Source organism: Thermobia domestica, chromosome 15 (genome assembly GCF_964235325.1).
Source record: "Thermobia domestica chromosome 15, izTheDome1.hap1.1, whole genome shotgun sequence".
NCBI classification, from domain to species: domain Eukaryota; kingdom Metazoa; phylum Arthropoda; class Insecta; order Zygentoma; family Lepismatidae; genus Thermobia; species Thermobia domestica.
In genome coordinates, this window is record NC_137468.1 from 147,428,308 (window position 1) to 147,451,466 (window position 23,159).

Below are 23,159 nucleotides of genomic sequence, written 5' to 3' on the forward strand. Positions count from 1 at the left end.
GGATAGGGAGGAAGAGACACAGGAAGAGCATCTTGAACCCCTTGAAAGCGAGTTACTCCAGCATGAGACACAAGGGGTTAAATTTAGCGATGTTATTTCTAAACAAAAAAGACGCAAATTATCCCGGAAGTAAGAACTGAATTCTCACTTGAAAGGCAGCCAAGTCTCTCTATCTTGCGAACGAGATCCACGTACTCGCCCAAAACAGGTGTTCGACACAGATACATAAGGTATCAGTCTTCAAGGTCAATGGATACGAACTCACCCCAAGTAGTGTGGTGTGTGCCTCCTTTTTGTTTTGTTTTTGTACTTGCTCTACGTCACGTGTGTACAACACAAGTGCCCTCCGATTCTAATAGTGCAAGAGTGCAGAGTGGAACAGCACTAGCTATCACTTCTACAAACAGGAAATCCTTGAGTGTTAGTTGTGTTTAAATCTATCGTCGACGTATTTTTTTTTATTTTAACTGCAGCACTTAACCTATTCATTAACATCTATCATGGATTTTGTAAGTTATTTTTTTGCTTCCCTTCTTAGTTTTAAGACTCATATTAACTTTTAGCAGAACAAACTTACGTAGATCTCGACATTGCACAGAAGTGTTATACTACGAAATTTTCCTCTATATGACTGTGACAAACTCTTTATCCTTTCTCAGGATAAATTTAAATCGCGCAAGTACTGACAATAAAGAAGCATATTTAAAACAATTTCTCACATGCCATAAACCGGATATAGTTTGTGTGCAAGAACGTATACATGATTTATTTCACAATATGCTGGACTATGATGTGTTTGCTAATTTAGGACCCACCACTGGAGTAGGGATGTTTATCAGAAAAGGATGGGTCATACCAATCTTACTCTCTCCCCTGACGGACGTATTATTCATTGCGTCATACAGGTCCTGGTCGTCGGACTATATTCTCCTTCTGGCTATACAGCTAAGAAGGAACGGGCTGAATTTTATGGCCGAAGTTTGCCACAATTCCTGCCTCCTCATATTTCTCGTATGGTAATCATGGCTGATTGGAATATCACTGAAACCAGCGCAGATTCAATTCCCCCCCCCCTTGTCCCGCATTTTTGGAATTTTTGCGGATTTATCACTTAAGAGATGTAGTCATTGTTTCCAATTCACCGAGGATCTATACCCATTGTATTTCACATTCGAAAAGTAGGATTGACAAAATATATGTCACTTCTGACTTGTTTCACACTATTATTGATGTACAGACTATTATACCATCTTTCACCGATCATGCAGCGATCAAGCTCCACATAAAAACAGATCAACCCATGCCAACCCTTAGCAGGCGAGGATACTGGAAGTTAAATACATCCTTACTTCAACACGACGGTTATCGGGGGGAACTGGCACAACAATATTCCTATTGGGAACGGATGCAACAATATTTTCCAGATCTCGCCTCTTGGTGGACGACATTTCTTAAACCTAAGATCGCTCGGTTCTTCCAAGGCAAAGGACGCGAAACACGACACGATCGGCAGTTGATGTTTGAATTCCTCTATCAGGCATTGCGTCAGGCATGGTGTGCGACCCCCTCACTACAGAATAAACGCACCGTGCAACAGCTCAAACTACGACTACAAAATCTCCAGACTCCCACACTCATGCCTTCTTTTATTAATGAAACCACATATTATAGGCTTGCCCAGGAAACTGTCACTATTTACGACGTTGCACGTCTATTGCACCGGCGGAAACAGGCTACAATAGTAGCTTTCCGTCTCCCAAATGGTGATATCACTAGTGATTCGATTCAGATCCTAAACGTTTTCCGAGAGTTTTACTATAAATTTGTACAACCCCGACCTTCTGACACCAATGTTACAACTCAGTTTTTGTCGCTTATTCCCAAACTGATTACGGAGGAAGGGGGTCGTGATCTCATGCGCCCCATAACTTCTCAGGAAATATGGATGGCCCTCCAGGCAACAAAAGGAAAGGGCGCGCCAGGATATGAAGGACTGCCGTACGCGTTCTATAAACAATACTGGACCTTTCTTTCAGATACCCTAGTCAAGTTGTTTAATACATATTTAGAGGGAGGCCCCATCCGCGGTAACGTCGGAATCACAATATTCGTCCCGAAATCCGCCACTTCCCAGACTGTACAGGAGTACAGACCCATCACTTTACTGCCTACCTATTTGAAACTGTTCACCAAAATTCTGACGGCACGTTTAAAACCCATATTATGAAAGTATATTAGTCCATATCAGGCAGCCACCCACCCCAAATATAACATCTATTATGTGTTACGTTCGTTACGGGATTTTATAGCGTACGTGCAAACTCGGTGCATTAAAGCGGAGGTCTTTGGCATAGATTTTTCTTTCGCATATGACTGCGTTGATCACGGGTTTCTTCTTCAAACTTTAGACGCTTGGGGATTTCCTCCTGCATTTCAACAAGTCATAAGACAACTATACCAATTGGCCCAATGTCGAGTACAGATCAATGGTCATCTTTCTGACACATTTGCTCTGCAACGCGGATTAAGGCAAGGCGATAGCATCTCGACGAGCCTCTTCGTGATAGTTCTAGATACCTATCTCCGGGCTCTGGCTCAGATTACCTCTCCCGGTATAAAATCAATTACACGTCTTCGGATTTGCGGATGATGTAACCTTAATTGGAGCTAAGCTCGAAGATATGCTCACCGCCATCCGCATAACTAACGAGTTCACCCAGTGCTCCGGCTTGGCATACAATAAACACAAGACCAAACTCCTGTCATTTCACGGATTCTCCCTACCCTCCTTACCTGATTCACGCTCTCACATTCCCATGGTTGATGCTTTAACAGTACTCGGCATAACTTTTCATAGCGATGCACGCAAACAAATGGATGCTGTCTGGCGTCCTATCGTTCATCAGATTAAGCAGATGCTATACTTACAACGGTTCCGAGGTCTGCATATAATACATAACATTCAATATCTCAACTAGTATGTTGCTGCTAAACTTTGGTACTACGCGCGCACTTTTCCCCTCCCTTCTGTTTACGCTCACCAAATTGAATCTGTATTTATATGGTTTCTCTGGCGGGGCTACTTCTTCCGCCTCCGCCACAACACTATTTATCTTCCTCGCAGCGAAGGGGGCCTTGGACTCGTAAACATTCGTCTTAAAAGTCAAGTATTATACATGTTAGATGCATATCAAGACGTTGGGCCCCACATGGACTATACACGGGTATGGATAGAATGTTTCTGGCCCGAATACTCTCAACCAAGGAATCCGCCTTTCTGCAGATTTGGCAACTTATGTCCTACGTATGTCACCAATCTTGTTCAAGCATGGACATATTCTGGTGAACTTGCTTCCCCTACTACATATACTCCCCAAACCTTATACCGGCAATTGTGGAGAGCGTCACTTGTAGATGTGAGAGTCCGGGTACAGGATATGTTCCCCAATAAACAATGGCGCCATATTTGGCAAAACCTACGAACTAATGTTCTCCCTTTGCACACACAAGCAGTATGGACGACCATAGTACATCAACTGCCTCCACACAAGAAAGACTTCTGCGCAAACCACACCCTCACCTGCAAATATTGTGGCCGTTCCGACACACTACAACATCGCTACATGTCATGTTCAGGTGCCGATATTATTTGGAACCTCCTCCTTGGTATGTTGAGCTTGATCTGCCGTACACCTGTTGCTTTATTTACCGTAGATCTCCTATTCTTTCCTGCATTTCAGTATTATCCAAAAACCAAACATAATACGGTCCTCTGGTTAGTTGGTACCACATTGTTATATGTTCATCGTTCCATACCGTGGAATGATGAATGCTTATATTTTGACTTTTTACAACGGGAACGCCGCAAATATTTTTCAGTCGATCTAGAAAGACAGTCTTTCAGTGGCTTTTCGCAAGCAGCTCTGTTCCACCTGTCGGGAAGGACCGGGAGGCAATGAGTTGTGCTTGTGAACATTTTCCTTGTTGTGATGCATAACCATCATCATCGTACAGACAAGTAGGTTCGCTCAGAACCACATCTTGGACATTCTTCCCAGTGGTCGGTCCTAGATTACATCTATATTGCATCCATGTAATTTTGCTATGTAATAATATTAGTGACAGAGTATAATAAATATTAAGTGGTAGAGCGTTCACCTCTGGTGCTTGGGATTCCGGGTTCGATCCCAGCCTCCGCCAAGTGAACTTTGTGGTGGACAAACACCGTGTGCGTGGGTTTTCTCGGGGTTCTCCCGTTTAACTTCCACATTCTTCATTCCACCATTTCATCCATTACTCATCATCACCGTCTCCTTTAGCCTAACCGGCATAATCGTGGGACATAAAACTCAAAGATTTCGTTTCATTTTCATCTTCTTCATAAATTGATGTAAGAAGCGGCCGCGTGATTTCCGGCCAATTGTTTCATCACCAGTATCTTTGAGCAATGAGATAACAGTGGAAGACAAACTTCGTTCTTCAAACTTGATACTTTGAAAAACTTATGCATGTGGTTTTGTTATTCAAATGCATATCTATTCACTTTAATCAGTTTCTAAAGTAGCATTAATTTTATAACATAATGCCTGTAAGAGTTACCCTGGAAATGTATTTTGTATTTCTTTTTTAATAGGTAATTATTTTTTTTGAATTTCACTGGAGCTCAGTTCCTTGGAAGGGCAAGGAATATTTAATTGTCATGTGCCCTACTTTAAACTTTAATCGCTCCCCTATCGCCTCCAACGTAACACTGCATATATTTCTACTAAATAAAGTTTTCAAAATGTGGCAGAGATACTGGATTTTTAAAATTATCAAACGATGCTAAATAATGGCAGGTTAGACATCAGAGAGAGTTACCTTTATCTACCATCTAAATTAGGCGCGGATCCAAGTCTCCTTCGGGGGCTGTTAGAGCGTGGCAGTGAACGATTATCAGTTTCTCTCATACCGGACTTTGGCAGCACATCTGAAAACGATCTCAATGTAAAGTAATTTTGTTACTGAAGATATTGCTTAGATAATCAATCGGAGATTAAATGGTCCAACTTTATCGCAATTTCTAAGACGTCTTATCTCAAAACTATACAATAGAACTTGCTTTAAACAATTAAAGCGCAGTTGTCAGATTCACAGATGAACTTCGAGGTTTTGTTAATAAAAGAAGTAGGAATTCCTTACACTCGAATGCTACGAAGCTCTTAGTGTTTCTTTGTACAACACTGAGGTTAGTTTATTCGGAAGTTATTTCCAAATTAATATGGAGGGTGTATGTACTTTTTTGCAGTCCCTTAAAATTTTCTGGAAATAACTTCTATAACTTTTGGAACGGTTTGTCTTAACTTGAACATGTGCGTGAAGTGGTTTATTACGAACAAGACAAAAAATAACTGTGATAGATTAATTGAATCGGTGAGTAGAAAAAGGAGAACATTCCAAAAATAAAGGATAACATTCCACGATAACAATTTCTCTATAACTAAATATCCAATCCCATTACGTTTTTGGAATTTTGGGGAATGAAAGGTCTTAACATACGCTACAAATCTCCCATATAGATATTTTTACGTAAGCAATGGTATTTCTGGTAAACAGTTTTACTTTTCGTTTTTCAAAAGTAACGTGTTGTGGAATATTCTCCTTTTTCTACTCACCGATTCAATTACAAGTAATCCGGTTAGAAACACTGTTGTTTGTATTTTAGTTCCAAAACCAGCCGCCTGCACTCGTTCGCTGGTCAGGTAATATCTCGATACAATCTCTCCAAAATATATAATTGGTATATAACTTTTTGTCTATTTCGGAGGCAACATATATGATTACATAATAAAAAAAAGCCAAGGAGGACTACTTTAAAAATTGTAATTCTAAGATGCCGGTTGATGAAGGATAGACGCCACAACTAATAATGGGAATACGATTGGCATTTTAAAGCAGAACTTTAGTTAATTTTCGTAGTAAGAACGTGTACGTAGCCTGAAGCCCAAAGTCATTTAGAAAAACACAATATGCTTCTTTTCATCATTCGCAAATATTCTAAAGTTTGTTCTGACACAAATTCTCTTGGTGTTAAGCAAAGCAATAAAAGTTCTTCAAAATAATATATTACTTACTTCCTCTTTGAAGACCCTCAAGTGGAAATTTGCAATTCATTTAATCCAAAATACGGTTCATTCCGCGAATAACATTTCTCATTTGGAATCCACTTACACAGTTTCCCTTTACAACTTTAAACCAATGCAAGGGTCATAGATTTTCCGACTACAATACTGGAGCAATATGTGAAAATTTACAGTATAATGATAATTATGACTTGCCCAGATATCATAATTAATTACTCGTAAATAAAAAGAATCACTCATCAAAAGTGAATAACAGCGAGTTGATTACAACTATTGGTTGAATATCGATTATTAATAAATGAGGAGTTTATGAATATTCCACGAATCATTTTTAACTTACATTCTCGACAAAAACAGATATATTTATTGCTTTGGATTTTATTTTATTTTATTTATTTATTTATTTATTTATTTTTTTTTGTAAGGGGAAACTCTCTGCTGGTCTAATGACTAACGCGTTTGCCTTTGGTGCACGTGCTCTCGGATTGGACTCTGTGGACTAAATGTGTTGCTGCTTGGAGATGCGTGGTTCGACTATGTGATTCATCACCTTACTGCACTTCTAATCATTTTATACTTTTTATCTATCTCGTTCACACTTTATAAACATGGGGTGAGGGGGGGCTGGTGGCTCAGTGGTAGAGCGTTCACCTACGGTGCTTGGGGTCCCTGCTTCGATCTTAGCTCACGCCGTGTTGACTTTGTGGTGGACAAACACCGTGCTGGTGGGGTTTCTCGGAGTTCTTCCGTTTCCTCCCACTTCCTTCATTTCACTCATTTCTCATCACCACTGTCTGCTTGAGCCTAACCAGCATACCCGTGGGACGTAAAGATTTCATTTCATTACAGTTTCAAATATGAAATGAATCTGATGCATATTTGTTGGTTTCCCATTTTTAATATTCAGCAGTATATTATCTGCTTCAGTGACTGATTGAAGCAAAATTACAATTCGTAAATTCACACAAATTATTCAAAAAGTATAGTTCGTTTTATCGTGCTTGTTAACTTTTGGATTCATCAGTTGACTCCTTGGTATGCAACAACCCGACACCGTGTGTGTAACAAAATAATTGGTTTGATATTATTTTAACAGTAATGTGAACTTATTTTTTTATCGACACACAAATATTTCTGAGAGATGAAGATTATTTCAGATTAATTTTATCAGCACTGCAGATCGACTTCTCATCAATACAGGATTATATTTATTTGATGCATACCAAAATATTCATGAATGTAAACATGGTTTCGATCAGTTTCAAATGTACTTTCGTAACAGGTTGACTGCCAAGGTGATTTGAGGATACTGCTCCCAGGAGGCCATAAATTTCTTCAATTATGGATAGTCACGTCACATTTTTGTCGTGATATTTTGATTCTCCCGAAAATGTACCTATGGGAGCCGAGCACCATACGTCATGCTCATAGTCTCACAGTAATTTGTGACAATGAGCATCATCTATGATGTTCAAGAACCTGAATAGGTTAGTAATTTGTGATATCGAGCATGAGCATCATACATGGTGCTCATGGCCCAACAGAAAAGTAAGGTGAGCACCACATATGATGCTCATGGCAGTCAAACTCTTAAGCTATTGCATACATGTTAGTAATCGTTCTAAATATACAGTGTTTCTTCCAGATATGCAAATGTGTTTCTAGTAATTCGTAACAGTAATATTAAAAGTTTTCATTGGAGTTTTCTGTGTTTAAGTCAAATAGAGTCACAAAAATTAAAAAATATACGTTCTCCATACCTAATATCTAAACTTACATATGAAATGAAAACGAAATCTTTGAGTTTAACGTCCCACGGTTATGCCAAAGGAGACGGTGATTATGAGAAATAAATGAAATGGTGGAATGAAGAAAGTGGGACGAAATTTGAGAACTCCGAGAAAACCCACGAGCACGGTGTTTGTCCACCAGAAGGTTCACTTGGGAGGAGCAGGGTTTGAACCCGGGACCCCATGCAGCAGAGGTGAACGCTCTACCACTGAGACACCGCGGCCCCCATCTAAACTTACAGTAAATCATGAATATGTAAAATATGACTCAACCTATCGCACTTGAGGATCTCGAATATTTATTCAGAATCTTCCATTTTCTAAGTCTCAGGTCGATTAAGATGTGTTGAGTCGTTTGAATGGTGTTAGTAAAGCTAATCTCAGGGTTTGTAAATGGCAGCAGATCAGAGCTAACGTCATTTGACAGCTGACTATTGAAGCTAGTAGATGAAGCCTACGAGAAATGTTGATATTCTTATAATCAGGTGTTACATATTGGGTCGTGAAGATAAAATGAACTTTTCACAAGAATGCGCTAAATTTTACAATTATTTTGACAAAGGCGTAAACGGTGTGTAGGCTCGTGAAGAAATTTATGCTCTTCACGGGCGATATACGTTATCGAAACCAAGAGTTGAAAGATGATTCAGGTGTATTTAATCTCGAAATTTCGATATTTAATATGCTTCTCAGAGTGAGCAACCAATTTCAGCAAAGTGATGAATTACAGTGATTAACCAATGATATTCTGAAAAGGTCGAGCAAGATAAGCCTGTAAGAAATCATGACATCGGCAGTGACTTCCGTTACCAAACAGTGTTGAACTATTTGGAGTAAGCTGGCTCCAGAAAAATGCTCTGACCACATGACCTGGCCACCACATAATCTGACTCAAAAACATTTACTCCTCATTTTTATTTTCATCTTTTGAAACGTAACGAACTGGAGCCATTTCTGAAGCGATTGATCATGAGGAATAGAAACTTAATAGTTCACAACAACAATGTGCGAAGAGAAGCTCCATTGCCCATGGCAAATTCGAAACTGATGCCAGGAAGTTTATGCTGTGTTTGATGAGTTGGGAAAGGCATTGTGTAGCACGAGTTGCTGGAGCAGGACAGAATAGACTCGGACCTGTAGTATTAACAGTCAGCGTGAATGCATCTACTAACTGATCAACAGAAAAGATGTGTATAATATACCATGCTGATAACGCCAGACCGCATACATCTTTAATGACCTGTCAGAAATCGAGAGAATTTGGGTGAAGGGTTTTGATAGTCTGGACATGGACAGCACTGTGAGATTATTATTTGTTTCGATCTCTGCAGAACTCCCTGAATAGTGCTAATTAGTTGCAAAGGAGGTCTATGGAAACCACGTGTCACAATATTTTGCTCAAAATCCACAGACATTTTTTTTTTTAAATAGAGAATGGATTATGGAATTGCTAGAACAATGACAGACGATAATCGAACAAAATAGTGCATATCTGGATTAATATTGTTATTTTCACATCTTATTAAGTAAGTTCTAAATGAATACCACTTATTCTAGCTTTGGAACTTCTTGTATAAAATAACAGACAAATTCTGACCAAAGCATATATATTAACTAATAAATAATAGCGTTACAGTTTCGGCAAATTAACTTTGCCTTCATCAGACACATTATCTTGATGTCTGTGTCTGATGAAGGCAAAGTTAATTTGCCGAAACTGTAACGCTATTATTTATTAGTTTATAAAAAAGTTCTAAATGTTCAATGCTTTTTAGACAACCTGATATAATATGAAACTATAAACGTGAACGTACATTTGATACAATGTTATAAAAACTTTTCAACGTTTACTTAGCTTCAGTTCGTTGTTCTCATCTTTACAATGAACCAAAAAGAAATCAAGTAAATTTCCCTATTACGCATAGGCGGTACGAGCTCAGAGGTAATGTTCTACCCACAAGGGAAGATGTATTGTGACATTAAAATTGGATTTGGCTCCAGAAGAAGAATATAGAACAATATAAAGTCGGGGTGCAAAGCGCCAATTCACACTCTTCATTGTGTCGGAATAATTACTTGACAAAGACATAGCGTAAGAAGTTTCTTAAGCTTTTGAAGTCTCAAGCTATCCGCAAAGAGACAGTCTACCTTCAAAAGAAAATTCAAGACTTTAAAGAAGAAAGGAAGATAATCTTTGGCATAACGAATTGCTTGCAAATGGATTTTGCCGTTGTGAAATATCGCTGAAAGTTTCTGAAAAAAAAATCAATTTTAACTGAAGGCTCATTGTCATTGGTACTGTTGATCTTCAAACCACAAAGGAATTTCATAAAAGAGCTTGAAGCAAGGTGAATGTTCTAGTTATAAAAGAAGCACGAACTGCTAAATTTGAACAGAAGAAATTGCTAACCAACAGCGAATCATTACAAGCTTCTAGTGAAAGATTTTCATTCGAAAATCATGATAATTTCGTGCAAGAAGCCGTTGGCGTACATATGTTGTTGGTGATGCATATAAACTATTACTGTAAACATCATCGACTCCCCAAACAACACTCAATCTTTCAGCATTTGCTTCAACATGTAACAGATACAGAGAGCCAGACAGACTTGCTGCCGCCCGCGCCTAAGCGTTGATGCATAATTTACGCAGTGAAAGGAAGACTATAGATAAACCATTATCTATCATCGTAAATCGAATCAAGTTCAACAAGATCGGAATCTTCGAAACAGATACATAAAAGATATATTACCATTCAAAACCTTCCCCTTGACGGCTGAAAATACACCCTTGGTCATGGAGAAGACGGGATATTGCAATTTGCATCGCATGTGTAAAGCAGAAGAGTAGAACACATTTATTCAGGGATCTTGATGCGTGCACTATACTAGTAGAGTACAGAATATCAAGGAAGTTAAATAAAAATTTTTAACTGATGAAAACAAAGACACATCAAAACTTTCAGGAATTATGTGTAGCCGTACTGCTGCATATACTGAAAATATTGGAGATTTCTTTACTAGAGGAAGATTTGAAACATCCATGCCAACTTCACTCTAACGAATAGCCGCCAAGGCGTATGTTAGAGCACTTGAATAGGTCAATAACATATCCTCAAAGATTTTCCGAAAGTAGCTATAGGGAAGTGTTAGACCAATGTGAAACTTTACCAATTGTTGGCTGTGAACCAATTAAAGGAAATTTCTTTGCCATGGAAAATGGGTGACAAAAAGCCAATATACAGTCCAAATGGAATATATGCAAATCTGTCTTTAGGTATACATGGTTTCAAAACAACACCGACAACGTTTGGGAGGTGATTCCTTACACAAAAATAAGACAAAAAGTATAGACCAACCTGGGTGCACAAATGGTTCCTTTCGGGGTTATAGGCTGCCGAAAACATGAAACTGTGAACTTGAAACGTCCATAGCTCCAATACTATGGGACCTACTGTAGTCGGGTCAAGACTTTATTTAGGAATTAATATGTACCCTATGCAAATATCCATGTTTCAGAATCCTTCGGTACTTCCGTAACAATGTTTATAGAGGTAGTTGGAGAGTACTTCAAATTATATGTCCGTAGCCAAACTTCCTCTATAAATATTGCTTTGTGAGTATCTTAGGATTCTGAAACATGTATTTTTGGATAGAGCACATATTAGTTCCTTGTGAAGTCTTGATCCGATTACGGTATGCCCCATAGTTTTGGAAAACGTTCATTTTTTCATGTTTTTTCATGATGATCTATACGTTTTGTCTTATCTTGGTGTCAGGAATCACCCCGCAAACGTTGTCAGTGTTGTTTTGAAACACCCTATATATTCATCCGATATGGCGACAAGAAGTAATGTTCATCGAATTTTGGATAGGGCAATTATGCCAACTTTCGAAACAATGGAGGAAATCTGAATACAACTTAAGGAAATAGTGTTCAAAAATAGAGTGGTTGAAATTAGTGATGAGCGCAAGAGTTTTGGTCGTGCAGTTTTTGCAAGAGTCTTGCTTGCAAGACCAAGACCAAAACTCTTGAGCAAGGGTCTTGCACAAGTACGGTACAACTTGATTATTTTTTTAGAATATAAAAAGGAAGGGGAAAAATCATTACATCTTTCATTTGAACTTCTTCGCTTCAGAAAAATACTGCTAGAATGAATGTGTTCCCAGTAGTTTATGCAATCCGTATGAGTCGATCTGCCCCTGTTGCATATATTTACAGTATGTCGTTTTCTGAATCGGTTGTTCGGGAGACGACCGAGAGCATAATTCTATGAATTGTTACAAGAACTTCAGTGTTTGATTTACTTTGGTTATTTTTTCATTCATTTACGACGGTTCATGATTGGATTTTGGGAGATCATACGAAAAATAGTTGTGTCTATAAGAAGTGGATAAGCGGAAAGTAAACTAGAACATATCATGGCCGCGGTGGCTCAATGGTAGAGCGTTCATCTCTGGTACATGGGTCCCTGGTTCGATCCCAGCTTGCGCCATGTGGGCTTTTTTTGGTGAACAAACACAGTGTGTGTGAGTTTTCTTGAGGCTTTCCCGCTTCTTCCTACTTTGTTCATTCTACGATTTCTCATCATCACCGTCTCCCGTAGCCTCGATGCAATAATTGTGGGACATTAAACTAGATATTTTATTTCTCCAATACTAAAGAGAAATGTAGTATTGAACATCGGTAATTCCGTACACCATAGGTGCCGACTACATGCCTTTGGCCTTGGCTCCGAGACTCAAGCATCCGTTAGACATGTTTAATATCTGCTCATAAAATTAATATCGAAAAATAATATTTTCATGACATTGGCACAAACTTAGTGCATGCGGCCGCAAGTTTGATTTCATAGGCGAATGCTTATGCGTTGACTGATAGTTTATCAATATAAATTTTATCTTCCTTAGGTACACGGCATATCGAGGATTGAGCGATATAACATTATACAACAATAAATAATTCATGTTTACAAGTTAGAGTGATATTGTACACTTATTTCAAATAACTTGGGACTTAATGCAGTTGTTTTGTATTTCTAATGTAGGTCGAAAGTATTTATATAAATTGAGTTTACAAAAAAGGCATAGACAGTTAAGTCGTTTTCAGTTTTCACTCAAATTATTCTAAGATATTAAGAGGTTTGATTATTATTATTGTAATTTTTTCTCTCTTTTTTTTTCCAATATTGATAAACATCATAACTATTCTGCTATTATTGGCCGGCCACTTGCTGCAGCTCGGAAGCTTCGATGTACTGTTGATCCTCAGCTAGTCTCTTTGTCTTGACGTAGCAATTTTCTGTTTTAATACTTTCCTTCAATTACAGTCTGCTTCAGACTCTCCCTCTCTTTCCTTCCACCATACCCTATAGCACGTCCTTCATAATACAGTTCCTCCTCAGCCAATGTCCTCTTCCTCTTCTTAATTACAAATTAAATTCTTTTTTTCCTGCTCTACTGCTCTATTTCTAACAACTTCTTATTCGTTTTCCGTTCAACTCAGCTAATTCTCTCCTTTTTTCATCTCCATGGTTACGTTTCGAAAGGCTCCAATTCTTAAAATCAGTTTTGCGTAATATCCATGTTTCTTCGCCATAGAGTGTGTATTAGAATTTGTAAAACAAAATCTCAGTATTTAATTGGAAGCTTGTTCAATACAAAGATGAGGTAATAGTGGTTGAAAAGGAAAAATAATGTGACACCTTAGAATGTAAAAATAATTCTGCAATTTATGGTATTTCAGTAGTCTTTGTCGTCTTGATTTTCTTTCATGCGTCTCAAGGGTAGCCTTTCCAGTTTGGGAACCAATCTTGTAAGTCTTGCTTTTAGGAAATATTATGCTTAATACTAAAAACCTGTCTATTAAAAAATATGGAAAGCTTACGAAACGCTGTTGTTTATCTTATAAGTAGTGAAGCGTGGGCACAATTTAAAAAAATAATAACGGTCATCTCCTGTGTTGTATGCTATCATCATACTTACACGAAGGTAAAGGTGTATATTACATTTGGAAACATACATTGTATTTCTATTACTATTGGCACGTTGTAGAATTTATTATCCCTTCTATCCAGAGTAAAATTTACCTATGAAAAGCATAATATTTTCTAAAAACAAGACTTGAAAGACTCTTGCAAGCAAGACCAAGACCAAGACCCAGGTGATCTTGGTCTTTGTCTTGCATTTGCTCATCACTAGTTTAAATGGGCATGGGCGCCACTAAAGAGGCAGTAACTTCCTCGTGGTGAGATCTAGGTGGTTCTGGAAACCAGCGACAGATGTATTTTTTTTTAAATTTACTCCATAAATTCCCAGAATTTTTAAATAGAAAATATAGTTTAAAAATCTTCAAATTATTGTTTTACAAATTTCTATAATGATTCACATACTTCGCAATTTTAAAAAGCGTGTTCCAAGGACAGAACAAAATAGAAACGATCTTGCGTACTATATTACTCATTACGTAGTAAAGCGATTTCAACCTTTTCAGACAATCTCGAAATTTACCATAAGCATTGTAAATTGTAAGGCTTCTTTGGAGGATAAAATACGAAAATTATGAAGAAAACAAAGAAACAAAAAAAAAAAAAAAAAAAAAAAAACAAACATGGATATTCTACTGGTCAATACACAACTTCCTGCACCTATTACGACTTCATTAAGCAAGCGAATAGCCTCTGAAAATTGCCAATCTTTTATATTAATTTTAAAATTTATCATTATTTGCAAATTTTAAGGATGTTGCAGGAAATGAAGGTGAAGCCTGGAAGCAGTAAAGGGTCTTACATTAGTCAATACACAACTTTTGACAACTAGTGCGTCGGATAACTTTTCAAAAATTTCAACTTGTTTCCTTCCCTCTGTACACAGTAACTTTACGAACACCCTGTAGTTACGTCGTTATTTTGTTTACTTCTTTGTAGTGAACGAAATCGTTTGCTCTTTCGTAACATCACACTTAACAATCATCTCCTTATATAAAAGCTGAACCTATATTGATTTGTATGTTTGTTCGCTTTACTAATCTACACTATTGGCCGTTTTGAAATGCATTTTGGAATAGCCTAGTATTAACCTCTAACTAGTTTTTTTTATTTTATTTATTTATTTATTTATTTATTTATTTTTTGTATCATGTCATTTCGATGAAAATGCATTTCTAAAGGAAAATTAGTCTCAAAAGTTACGCTAAAAATAGTGTCTCAGGAGCTTCTAAAGTTAGGGAGCTGAAACTCTACATTAAAAAGGGAGACAAAACTCTGCATTAAAAGTAATCGGGCAGGTGTCCGCTGTTTCCAGAAATATCACTTGTATGTGGGAAAAGGGATTTGTATATTTTTCTCCCCCCATATTCAAATCGACGGCGTCTCTCTCGTCGTCACATGAAAATGACAACTATTTGATTATGTCTTGAGGAAACGTATTTATCATATGGCTTGATCTGAGGTTTTATTATGTGACTTTCATTAAAGTGCTATTCTAATGAGGGGTAAGTATTCAAAATGTAAACCAAAATAGTTAAGAGGCCCCATCACGGCGAATTAAATTTCGCCAATTTTACAGTAATTATGTGATATCTTCAAATAGATAAAAGATAATCGAAATGTGGAAAAAGAGCTCGCTAGACAATATTATTTTACATGTGATACCAGAATCACGACTCACTTATCTCCTTTCGATTTCCAGCCTCTTAGAAAATCGGCATTTAATTTCGCGTTTCTAATGGCTGCAAACGGAAAGCTACTAGGTGACTCGTGATAATGGTGCCTCGTGAAAAATAATATTGTCTAGTGCGCTCTTGTTCCACATTTCGATTATCTTTTATCTATTTGAAGATATCACATAATTTCGCAGTAATTTCTAGTGAATATTTTAATTTCGCAGTGATTAGGCCTCTTAACTCTGTTGAACTATCGAAAATATTGTAGTTCCCCTCCGATGAAGGAGTATTGTGCAAGTTACTTGTAAAACTGAAGTAGAAAGAACTTCAAGTTTTTATTTTATTTTAAGGCATTATAAATCTAAAGTTAATAAAAAGCAATTAATTATTTTCCATTCAGTGGTGCAGACGGAAGAAATTGAACTTTCAACTTTTCGGTTTTCTGATTGGAATCTTAAAGGCTTCTTTCTTTTCTACTTAAATCATATAAAAATCGGATTATTGTTTGACTATTACATTGTTAAGTGAATTTCCTTAAGTACAAGTAAATGTAATAATTAAAAAGGAACATTTACTATACATTAAGTAAAGTTAGAACGTGTTAACTTTGAAAATTAAAGTAGAATTGTTTTTCAAAGCCTTAATTAACTTTTTTCTTCTCTTTTCTTGCAGCTGAAGAGCCCATAAAAGAAGATACTCAGGTAAGAAAAGTTTAGTATTTAATATTCATTTTCAGAAAATAATTATGAAAATAGTTTAATTACAAAAGAAATATTACTACTGAAACTGTAGAAAATCCGTGACGTTTCTAGTCATTGATAAACTCTCTAGAAGTAAAACACCTTACATTCCATCTGAGGTAATTTATATCTAGTAGAAATGTAGTGATGATATCAGATCGGAGCTTTTCAATGATAATCGTTCCCTCTGTTAACCTACGAACAAGTATGGAGATAAAATAAGACAATTTCATCTGGTGATCTGAGCAAACAGGTTTATCTCTGGACAATATATATGTACAGTGTCCATAAATGTACTATCTCACTTTAAAGTGAAATTACTTTGCTTTGGAAAACCATACTTAAATGAAATTGATCACATTTGAAATAAAAAAACAACTCAAAATAATTTTGTGATTGTCAACAATGGAAAACAATGTGGATAATGGACGGGATCAAACACAGAAAAATTATATCCACTCAGGCACTGGTGCAAATCCCGGGTAGATGGTGGACTGTCCCCCCCAATCATGCCCTTTCCAATCTTGGAACTGAGGGGGACTGTCCCCCCAATAATCCGATTTTTTTTTTTTTTTTTTTTTTTTTTTTTTTTGAGAAATGTGATGATTTGAGTCCGATTGCCACAAAAGAAAGTCAGATGAAATTGATGTCCATCCAGAATAAGCCTCAAATCTGCCTGTCTCCCAATGTTGAAGACAATTCTGCTCCCCTGATCTTCTTCAACATTGTTTTTCAATTTTATGGGAACGGTCTCACCCGTTATCAATGTTGACGGCAGGATTTCGCCACTGTACTCATTTTTACTTTGTGATTAGTCGATATGAGTTCATTGTTAGATATCTAGCAGGCAGTAGCTGTTTCTGCTGCAGGTCACTTGGGAAGCTTTTATATTTCTGTACTGTTATTCCGTAAAATGCTAACGTAAATTTATTTCATTTCGTTCTGTTATTAAAGAATAAGTTCAGACCCGTAGCCAGCCCCAAAATGTAGGGGGATCCAGTAGAAATTAGGGGAGCCCGCCCCAATCATATTATAATTTGTCACTATATTATAGTTCATTTGCAAGCCAACCATGAAAATTTAAGGGGCCAGTGAAAATTTAGGGGGGAGGGGGCTAGCCCACCCCGTGGATACGGGCCTGAATAAGTTTTAAGGAGTTATGCCCACTTTTCTTCCGAGAAGCTACTGTCACAGGTCCAACTTACCTTGGCTCTCTAAGTAATTATTTCCACAATTGGAAGAAGAAGCTAATGAGTTTATTTTCCAACAAGATGGAGCAGCTCCTCACTGGCATTTACATATTCGGGAACATCTGAATGAACGGCTTCCAGGAAAATGTATTGGACGTGCCGGAAATGATGATAATGTCTTCTACAAGTGGCCACTTAGGTCGCCTGACTTAACAGTTTGTGACTTCTCTTTATGGGGTTACGTAAAGGTTTGTGTTTATGTACCCTCATTGTTCAAAACGTGCAAGAAGTGCAAGTTTGTGTATGTGCTGTCATCCAGTCCGTTTCATCAGATATATTGGAGTGTGTCTGGCGTCAATGGGAATATCGTCTTTATGTCTGCATCTGCACTCCCTGGGGCTCACATTCAATGTGTATGAGGTATAGTAAAAAAATTGAGTTTTTCTTTCAAATGTGATCAATTTCATTTAAATAGATTATCCAAAGCGAAGTAATACCAATTTAAAGGATGATAGTATTTTTATAGACACGCTGTATATACGTGGGTATATGCAATACCTCTCCAAAACACTACAGCCTCTTTGGCATGTCAATTGTCGTTGTTACTAAATAAATAATTTTCCTCTATCAGTGGACTACTTCTTCCAGTGGGTAAATCTTCTACTTTCATCGAAGAAAACGAACTTATATGTAAATTGGTATTACGAAAACTAATGTCTCTCCTCTTACAGGCCAATATCGACATTGTTAACTTTATCAATTATTTGGGAAGAAGTTACCAAAAATAGAATCTTCAAAGTCACTCATCTTATATTAACTCAGTGCAACCGTTTTTTCTTCTGTAGCTCTTGCTCAACGAACTGGTCAGTTGAATTTAATTTATGACTTGCATCTGAAATAATACCCAATTTGACGTAATATATCTAGACACAAGCAAAAAGCGTTTGATTCTGTAAAGAACTCACTATTTTTTCACAGATTAGCAAACAGGTTTGCTATACACGCCTAAACCTATTGCAAGCTATCTTTCCGATAGATGACAATAGGTCATTTTTGACATTTTAAGTTAATTTTTCATAAATGCACCTCTCTTACAATCTCTCTCAAGAAAAATTATATTGAACAATTACACTAGTGGCAATATAATTGTTCAAAATGTAAAGGAGTATTACGATCTGGCTCTTATATTTGGTGACAAGTTTACTTTCAGTGAGAGTGTTGGTGATTATACAAAAAAATATAGGGTATATTGAAAAACGTACGCTTTGACGGATATATTGAAAAACATAAGTTTATCTTTTGCGCTAGAAGCTAGAGTACTAAGCTCTTAGAAATGAAATACGGATGACAAACTAAAATGATCTAGAGAAGAAAAAATGTTGATAACATAAAAGTTAAAATAAAGTTAAATAGCCTCTAAAATTGCCCTCAAATACTACATTCTTCATGTTAGCTTTAATTCGTAAAACATGTGCTCCATCCAGCTTGATGGTGAATTTCAGAGTGAAATATGGCATTTAGGTCATGGAATTCTTATCAAAATATAGAATACACTATAAGAAAGCTATTTAGATAGAAAAATCATGAAAATGAAAAAAAGCCAAAATTTCCAAAATTTTCGTTTTTTTTTTCCAATAAAGCCGGCTTTTTATGTGAAAAAAATAACATCGATTCAAAAAGCCGGCTTTTTTGCATCTCTAGTTACAATGTAATTTAAAGCATCTAAGCATCACACTACAGAATGTCCCATCTGGGCTAAATTCAGTAACTCGGAGAGTAATTTGTGGTCGAGGAATCATGCAATGTCCGTTTTATAACGGTCTCAGTATGTGGAGGGAAAAAATCGTGTTGGGAGGTATCATCTTGAAATTGGATCGATTTTTTCTGTTTTACGTTCTTATACAACACCGAATCCATGCAGTGTTGTATTTTGTAGAATTATAATGAATTTAGTTGGTACAAAGTGCTGCTAGTAGCTTTTTATGGGCCGTTTCACTTGACACATCACAAATGTATTTAGAATATAAACAAGATAGTTAAATCCGTTTACGAAAAAATAAAAATTTCCTACTTTCATCCTTCAGTAAATTACCCTTATTTCGGGAGATAGGTAGAAAATCTAAAATATCTTATAAAAATGTTAAGTTCAAAATTTGGAGCTGATGTATTGAACAGTATTTCCCCTCCCCAAATGTAGGGCCTACATCTGTATAATATATCCGGGCTGACATTCACAAATAACTTGTTGGCATATAGAGCCATGAAACAAGTAAATCTTTTGAAATCTGGAATTCGGGGTATTTTTACGGTCACCATACTTTGTCCTCTGCTATCAAAAGTAAAAAAGAAAAAAAAAATCGTTGACGTTTAAGCCAGCAAAGGAACATAATGGCATTTTTTAGTGGGGTGCTAAGTAGTTAGGGAAATTGTCTCTAGAGTCGTTATTTTTTTTTTGGCTTTTTAAGCAGAACTGGAATTCAGTAAATTCTCTTTGAATTCCCAGTGTCACGCTGCAGTGAATTGAACACAGGATGACATAAAATGTACGTGTATCTACACTCAAGCAACACTCTAGAGAAGCGTATATTAGGAATGTAGAACTTCCTCGTTGCTATATGGTTAGCGTATGCTTCTTGTCCACATAAGACGAAGGTTCGATCCCCGATTTGAGCTAATGTGGTTTGGATCTTACGTTAAGATGTGGATCTTCGTTTCATACAACCTCTGTGCAGAACGGTACTCTAAATTTCAAATCAAACAAGAACAGATTAGGAATCTTAACGATATTGAATAAAAGCTTTGGTATCATGTAAGCCTTTAATAAATCCCAGTATGGCACAAACATATCATGAAAAAAAGTGAAATATTACTCCACTCTTCTTTCTTCTATGCACTCGTATCAAATCAAAGGTAGGAAAAAGAAAGACTAACAATTTCGTATCTGGTAAATGGCAGAGTTTTAATGGAGAAAATTGCAACTTCTGTATTCCTTTGTTCTCTACGTTCCGTACCTTTTCCATTTCCTTTCTGCTTTTATCTACAAATAGAATTAACGTGAATGGCTTTCAAATACAACACATGTTTTTACTTCCAAATAACCGCCGTCTGCATAGAAACAGATTAGTATTTCTCCTTTCTTTGTTTCTGTTCCTACCTTTTTAAAATTCTCGATTTATTGAAAGAACAATGGAAGCGGAGAGTCGAACTTCTATCTAAATAAAATGCTGTAGTAGTCCATTTTTCTTTGAACTCAAAATGAAAGAGAAAAAAATATTTTTTCCAAGGCACGTAGTCTTAGCAAATGAATTTCGGTGTATTGATTTCTCTCAGTGGTCCTTATCATTTTCCAGTTACCCATTATTCGCTGTATATTTTATAGAACGTCATTTAGGAGAACATACAAAGAGCATGAAGTAATTGCTTTTAGCTCTTTCCTTGTTCAGCAATGGTGGATAAACACAAACACTAAAACGCACACACATGCATAGAAGCTAAAACCTTAAACCAAAGTGGCTTTTGTAGTTGAGGTACAGGGAACCAGTCTTTGGATCGCTTTGCTCCGTGTTTGTAACAGACTTTTAGATACTTTTCCAACAACGTGAGGCAATTTGGTTAGAATTAAGTGAACCTAACCGTAATGTAGAGGTTTCGGTAATTATTAAACTTAGTATTGTCCCTAGGTACAACAATCTCTGTTCTTTAGTACCTACCCAGTACGTAACAAGTGGCAAAATGACCAGCTCGGTAAAAATTGAATAGGGATTCTTTTAATTGGTGTCATATCCTTGTAACTTTTACAGTATGGAAGTGAAGTGTCAAGTTATTAGAAAAGTATTTTCCTGTAGTCTTTGCACGTACATACCGACTTGCGTGAAGCAGAATGCAAAAGCGTGCGTTTTGATGATTGAACAATTTCGCGCATTTGTTGAGCAATGAATCTTCCTATACCAGAAGAACAAAGTAAAAGCTCCGATGGCACACTCAGATCTGTAGATTCATCAGTCTTCAAGTTTAGAACAGGAAATACTCTTAAATCTTCGTATTTCACTGGACAGCTGCTGATCCGTTGTTTGCTAGAACTGGGTAACTATGGTAATACCTACGACTGGACGATAAACTCGCTATTTGGCCACTATAGTCCAACTGTGCAGCAAGATTAATGCTCACACTTCGCTCTATAAGAAGTTTCTTCTTCCTCCTCACGAAATACACTAGTCTTATAAAAACCACTCATAAAAAACACAATATAAATTTGGATTTTTAACTTTCCGAATATTGTGTACAATTTCGAATTTAGAAACGAATTTCAGACCTTTGTTCTGTTTGCTTAGTCATATTTTTAAAGAATTATTTTGTGAGATTCGCTTTATTCATGTTTTAAAAATTTTTGATTTTTTCTGTTTATTCTAATAAGTGAAGCATTTCTGTATGAACGTACCATTTGAACTTTTTTAAAGTGGTCTATCGATATAAAAGGCATTACATACTGAACAAAGTGTAATATCATTTTTGTTTGGATTTTAATATCCCACCATTCTGTTTGCAGCTAACGGAGATGGTGACAAGGTAGATGATAATGGTACAATAAAGAAAGAGGAGTAGCGGGAGAACCTCGAGAAAACCCCGCCACAGTGTTTTGCCCATTACAAGATACACTTGGCTTAGTTGGTATTCCTCGCGCCGGATGGAGGAAGAGCACTACTATCTACTAATGTAGTATTGTATCAGAATATTATCAACGGGGAGATTCATATTCATATCGTTCCAGGGTTTTAATTGTTTCGCGATATATTTTAATATGATAAGTTTGTATTATTCATAGTATCTAGCTAAATGGGGGTCTTAAAACCCAAAAATCGCCATTTACGAATACCACTGGTCTATTGCCAAAATCCATGTGCCTTTTCCCTCCTCTTTAAATACAACATAACATCAATGTTTTACTTGATAAAATTTGGTACCTAGGTATATTTCAAGAAACTCGAATGTAAAAATACAAGCACTTTAACCATTGATTACAACAAATCACGAACCCACGATATTACCACGCTTATTACTTTATATCTCTCAGTTGTGCTTTTACACACTGCTTACTGCTAAACTTCTCAGAAGATTTCATATTTTATAAGGAATTTTATCAACAATCTCTTAGCATCACAAAGAAATATGAGAATATAGAAATAACATTCATAAAAATTGTGATTTCTTGTGGAAGACTCGACAAATAGAAAGATATAAACTGTACGTAAAATTTTAATCTGATACATACGTGAGTCAGTCAGAAAGTAAGTTGCACTTCGTAAATATTTTCGGCCAAAGGCTATTTTGATGAAACTGTGGGGCAACACTGCAGACATATAGCTGTATCGTGTGACGTAGCGGCTTTCACGAGGCAAGTGGAGGTGTTTTGATAATAAGTCGTAAACATGTCTCGACAACTCCACGTGGCGTCTAAATTGGAAATGCGTGGATTGATTCGTTTTTTGTGGGTAAAAAGATGTAACTGCATTGAAATTTATCGTCGGTTGCATGAAGTATATGGTGAAAATGTAATGTCACGTCAAGCTATCGCGAAGTGGTGCAACATGTTTGACAACGGACGTACAGATATTGACAATAATGAGCGCGAGGGAAGACCATCAACTGTGACAAACC

The 23,159-nt window shown here is 36.7% G+C and overlaps 1 protein-coding gene across 1 annotated transcript in view; it reads left to right on the forward strand.

The window, feature by feature from the left end:
- Window positions 1-23,159, forward strand: part of LOC145671288 (uncharacterized) — a 1,722,162-nt gene that overhangs the window by 778,796 nt on the left and 920,207 nt on the right. Inside the window, exon 8 of the mRNA XM_081740242.1 lies at window positions 16,247-16,275. Coding sequence (XP_081596368.1) covers window positions 16,247-16,275 — 29 coding nt within the window. The remainder of the gene's footprint in view (window positions 1-16,246; window positions 16,276-23,159) is intronic.